At 43.3% G+C, this 6,326-nt stretch overlaps 1 protein-coding gene across 1 annotated transcript in view; it reads right to left on the minus strand.

The window, feature by feature from the left end:
* Positions 1 to 267: 267 nt before the first annotated feature.
* SFXN5 (sideroflexin 5) overlaps positions 268 to 6,326 on the minus strand; it is a 425,012-nt gene continuing 418,953 nt past the window's right edge. The window contains exon 14 of the mRNA XM_088459744.1: positions 268 to 420. Coding sequence (XP_088315870.1) covers positions 343 to 420 — 78 coding nt within the window. The 3' untranslated portion in view covers positions 268 to 342. The remainder of the gene's footprint in view (positions 421 to 6,326) is intronic.

Here is a 6,326-nt window from a genome sequence, read left to right on the forward strand (position 1 = left end):
ATGTAACCGTCAGTCTTTGCGTTGCAGACCTGGATCTGGATCATGTTTCGGATGATAAATGGACTTTTCATGCAGGGTCGTTGGTTTGTGAGTTTTTTTTTTTTTTGCTGTCTAATTTCTAAAAATTGTTGGTACCACGTTGCGCTATTTCTTCTCCCCCTTAGCAACGGCAAAAGAAGAATCCAGTAGCTCCTCTACCTCTGTGAGGTGATAGTTCTGTGAATGTGTTAATTCGCCCCAGCTGTCGGAGAAATTGAGAAGAACCTAGGTGTGCTGCTTCTCCCTCTCCGTGGTGAGTAACTGGGGTGGGGGGGTTTCCTCATCGCTCGGTGACGATTTGGCTTACAATCCTTTGTTGTAAACCACCGTTCGGGAGGCGGTGTTCTGCGCAATTTCCGGCTCCAATTGTGAGGTTTCAATCTGTAGACGACAAGAGGTGAAAATAGTTTATGGTGATATGAATTTACCTGGCGACATCCAATCTGAGCCCCTGTCGGCCTGTAACGCATACTGCAATATATCGGGTGCCTCGCTCTATGTCGCTGGCGATACTGAGGTTTGTGCGGCCTGCGACATCCATGGAGATGATGGTAATGGTTGCGATAGGAGGGCCGCAAGTCTTGACGAGTTCCATAATTTACTGTACATCATAAATCATTATTTTGAAATGTTTTGATAGTGCATGCCGTAATGTGTTACATTTAATTATGACTATTATACATCACCATAATGCAGAAGAGAGTGTAGGAAGTTACCAGATCGGTAAATGTAAACATATGGCCCAGACGTCAGCTCCTAAATATATATATATATATATATATATATATATATATATATATATATATATATATATATACAGTATGTCAGGTACATCAGCCCAGACATTAATGTGGCCTGATGAGATCCATTATTCCAAGCTATAGGGACGTCCGCTGGTCACACGCTGCAAAAACACATTGGCCCTCATTCAGAGCCGTACGCTCTGAGCAGAGCGCACGCTCTGAATGATGGCCGGCCTCCATTTTCATGGAGCGTCCTCCTGGACGCTCGTATAGCTGTGGGTCACCACCCACAGGCTATACGAGCGTGCATTGTGATGGTCGTGATGGTCGAGACCATCGCGACCATCGAATTTGCGAGCCGGAGCCTGCGGTTGAGGTTTTCAACCGCAAGCTCCGGAGTGATTTTGGCTCTATCAGAGCCAAAATCACTCCCACTGACATCACTAGTGATGTCAGTGGGCCGGCTTCTGACGGGAGGCGTTCCCGTGGGAACGCCCCCATCAGGGAGGCACGCCCCTGGCACGCCCACCAAAGGGGGCGTGCTGTCAATCAACATTGACAGCACGCCCCCTTTGATCGGACACAACGAGCGAAGGACTTTCCTTCGCTCGTCGCGTTTGGCGCATGCGCACGACGGAGCTCCCTCCGTCGTGCGCATGCTCAGTCCATAACATCGACCCACTTGCGAGCGGACACCCGCTCGCGAGTGGGTCTGAATCAGGCCCATTATGCGGAACTGCTTTTATTAATATGCGTCACCTCCTAATAGTGTATACAGGGCGAGTCTCCGATATACAAAATGCTTGGGACCAGGGGTATTTTGGATAACAGAATATTCAGTATTATGGAATATTTGCATATCATAATTAAATATCTTGGGAATGGGGCCCAAATATACACACCGAATGCATTTATGTGTTATATACACCTTATACACCCAGCCTACAGGACATTTTATACAATATATTCAATTAGTTTGTGTGCATACATAAAATTCAGTTATGTTTCATATACACCTTATACAAACAGCCTGAAGGTCATTTTATACAATATTTTTAATAATTTGTGCCTATAGGTGCATACGCACGTAACGATTTTTTGAACGATTTGTCGTTAACGACGTCGTTATCGTTCGAAAAATCGTTCAGTCTCTGAGTTATAACGATGAACGATAATCGTTCAAGCGCGCTCCCGTTTGTAGTTATCGTTCATCGTCCATTTCAGACTGTCCAACATAACGATTTTCATTAAGGGAAGGAACATTTTTCGTTCATCGTTGTAAAAATCGTTCATTACACTTCAAAAATCGTTCACTTTCTCAAGGGAAAATCTGACAGAAAATCGTTGGTTACAAAATCGTTACGTGTGCGCGCACCTTTAGACAAACTTTATGTACAATGAACCATCAAAAATCAAAGGTTTCATTAACTCATCAGTCAAGCCGGAAAAAAAATCTGTATTTCGGAATATTTGGATAATCGGAGACTCAACCTGTATGAGCTTTATCAGCAGAAAATATGTGACCAGATATATATATATATATATATATATATATAGATATATAATTACTGTAACACCCTGATTAGGAGTAAAATAGCTCCATAAATTTTTTGAGGTTCCTTAACCACTTAACTGACAATTTAAATCACCAAAACCGCTCATAAATTTTAAATTTAATAAAGTTTAAAAAGTTTTCTTTTAAATATATATATAAAAATATACCTAGGGGGTGCCTCGCGCCCCTCTCATGTCCATAGGCCCCAACTGTAAACTTACCTCCCATGCCCCATTGACAATAGATCCCCACAGTGGCAATGGATACCATTAACATTACTCCCCACCCTTCTAGAGATAAAGTAATATGTCCGTTTTTTTTTTTTTTAAACCCCCCCTCCCCGTGACTTTTACCTCCGCCCCTCGAATTACTTTATTGGGGCATAAACAACACCCAGTTTAAGTTGACCCCCCTCCACCCCCATATGGCATTACTCCTCTCCCCCCCCCCATGCGGACTGGTGATTGTTCTCCCTTGCTGAAGCTCATCTCTACACTTGCAGAGATCAGCCAAATTTTGTCCATGGCGCATGTCCTCCAGAACGCTGCTAGCACGGCATTCTGGCGGAGCGTTCACGGACAGCTGCATCACTGCTTGGGGGTCTGGGGAGTCAGAGCAGAATCGCTGTTGCACATGTGCAGAACTCATCTCCTCTTTAAAAGCCGGTGGACGCAGCCGGGCCGCACGGAACGCGACCTTCTCGGCCGAAGCGCAGCTGTCTGCGGTCGAAACCCACGCGACTACGCGCCAGTTAAGCGGACAAAGAGCTCTGCAGAGAAGGACGAGGCAGGATGGCCGTATACATTTACAAACCGAGCTAAATTTCACCTTCGGCAGCTGAGGTGGCTGCTTCTGAAACATGTTCATTGAAATAAATTCAGCTACTCCAAAGTTACATTTCATAAAGCCAATCGCTGAATTACACCCCGCACCCAGCAAAAAAAAAACAAAAAAAAACAAGGTCCTAAAAATGTTTAATCTAGAACGACAAATTAGTAGAACATTTGTAGCAAACAATTTCTATTTTTTTTTTTTTTTAAATATTCAATGTTTGCAAAAAAATTTAAAAATCCCCATAAAAAAAAACAAAAAAAAAAAACAGACAACAGGGAAAAAATGTTCTTAGTTTTCAGCTGCAAAAACCAACAAAATATAACATGAAAGCGAGTTATACATGAGGTGCGACATAACCCTTCAGCAAAGCTGTTAAATAGCTACTAGAGCATCATGGGAAACAACACTTCATTTATTCAAATGCACATATGTCAGGGATTGCACCATATGCCATAGTAAGCTATTTACAGTAATAATTAAATCTTAATCAACGTTTAACCTCTGTAAAATGTTTGAAGGATCTAATCACCCTTCAGACAGCACTAATGAAGTAGAAATATATAAACATATAAGGAGAATGATGCCTAGCTATCACACCAGAAAGAGAAGTAATTGCAATATTGTTTTCGGAACTGATGGAAAGTACTGTAATTGAAGACATCTTGGGTGTCAGAGGTGTGAGGAGCTAATTTTGTACATCTCCCCATAACAGATGCAGCATATCTTCTCCCTGTGCCATTATTAGACACTCTCTCCCACTCCTGAATAATAATTCCAGGTACAGATCGCAGCCGGGGAGCGCCCGAGCCCAGCTGGTTGGCACCACAAGGGTTAATGGCGCCGGCGGACCGTACGGAGCTGTGTGAGATTCAGGATCACGCTGTGGCGCCGGGCTTCTACGGCCGTGCTGGCCGGGCCCGAATCATGGTTCAGCTCTTAATGAATCATTTATTTTCTGTTCAAGATCTTTATTGCTATGTAAACTGAAGTATAATATGGTTTACACAAGCGACCAATAGGAGATGGTGGACAAGGGGGGGGGGGGGGGATAGTGCGATCTCAAGGTGTATGGGAGATTGCAGTATACAGTTCCCCTATGGCGTGGTGACCCGCGCAGAACTTCTCGTGTAGACTATGAAATGTAACCTGCAGTCATTAAGCACCTCGTGCCTCACTGATGACGCTAGCACCTTGCTGAATATTGATGAATGCCTTCACTGGGAGCCTGCAGCAGGTGCACTACAAATTAAGGGGTCTATGTACTATGCCTTGGAAAGAGAAAGTGCATGGAGATAAAGTACCAACCAATCGGTTCCTAACTGTAATTTTTCAAACAGCGCAACAAGTCCTGAAAACCCCTATGATGCACGCGTTACGCAGAGCATACGCACAAGGATGGTGTTTTGCGATCAGGACAGACAGCATAAAAAATTATGCGACAGAGTGATGGGAGTTCCTGAGCGGTGACAGGGAGGTGACCAGAAGTGAACGCAAACAAAAAAAACCTGCCTGGCAGCTCCCTAGAGTATCAGCATCTTGATCATCGCACCCCTAGGCCAAAAATGACTTTTTGAAAAATTCAGCATAGATTAATAAATTGCGCTTATCCAGTTATGTGCTGGTGCCGGGTCGCGCCTCTGCTTGTCTGCATGTTTTATGATAGGCAGAACTAGTACCAGTGGCTGCCAGTCACATGGACCGACCATAAATTTGAGGGTTAGGGTCTTGTTATGGGAGGAATAAAGCGTTAGGGTCAGGCGAATAGAGAGGAGGAAGAGTGGATGTATGGTGATTGGAGATAAAGATTTACATTTATATTTTATCCTAATTCAGTTATTTAAATCCCTTAGAATGTAAGCTCTCATGAGCAGGGACCTCTTCCCTCATGTGCTTCTCTTTACATTTTCTTCTACTCTCTACTCCCCATTAGGGCACCTATCACGGGACCACCAACTCCCGGCAGCTTATTGTGAGTGCTTTAATCACTATTTCAGCAATGTATATAAGTTGTGTCCTTGTCCTGCACTGTAATGTACTGTAAGTTACTTGTTTCTTGTTCACTTATTAGTTCTATGTACTATGTAAGGCGCTGCGGAACACTTGTGGCGCCATATAAATAAAGGATAATAATAATAATAATAATAATAAATAATTGTCAATTTCTAATAATGATTTGGAAAGAAATATTAGAAAAGCATCTTATTGCATATTTACCATGGATAGCAGTGCCGGCTGTCCTCCTATGCTATCTCAGGATGGGAAACCATGGATAGCAGTGCCGGCTGTCCTCCTATGCTATCTCAGGATGGGAAACCATGGATAGCAGTGCCGGCTGTCCTCCTATGCCATGGTATCTCAGGATGGCAAACCATGGATAGCAGCGACGGCTGTCCTCCTATGCCACGGTATCTCAGGATGGCAAACCATGGATAACAGCGCCGGCTGTCCTCCTATGCTATCTCAGGATGGGAAACCATGGATAGCAGCGCCGGCTGTCCTCCTATGCTACAGTATCTCAGAATGGCAAACCATGGATAGCAGTGCCGGCTGTCCTCCTATGCTACAGTATCTCAGGATGGCAAACCATGGATAGCTGCGCCGGCTGTCCTCCCATGCTACAGTATCTCATCCAGTGGCGGCTACTTTTCATATACCGCCGATAATGCCCAGCAAGATGTAATATACTGCTATCATTGCCCAGAACCAGGTAATATATCAGATATAGCCAGCAAGATGTAATATACCAGTGATAATACCCAGCAGGATGTAATATACCAGATATAGCCAGCAAGATGTAATATACCAGTGATAATACCCAGCAGGATGTAATATACCAGATATAGCCAGCAAGATGTAATACTGCTATCATTGCCCAGGACCAGGTAATATACCAGTGATAATGCCCAGCAGGATGTAATATACCAGTGATAATGCCCAGCAGGATGTGATATATATATATATATATATATATATAATATAATATATATATATATATATATAAGGAGGTTTGGTCTCCGGCATAAAGAAGGAGACTTGATAAGAAATAAAAGTTTAGAAAATAGAAAAAAATATATTAATTTAATACTAAAGCATTGTCCTTGTGTGCTGACCTGAGATACTGTAGCATAGGAGGACAGCCGACGCTGCTATCCATG

The sequence above is a fragment of the Taudactylus pleione genome, unplaced genomic scaffold, assembly GCF_031769625.1.
Source record: "Taudactylus pleione unplaced genomic scaffold, aTauple2 ptg000930l, whole genome shotgun sequence".
Taxonomy (NCBI): Eukaryota; Metazoa; Chordata; class Amphibia; order Anura; family Myobatrachidae; genus Taudactylus; species Taudactylus pleione.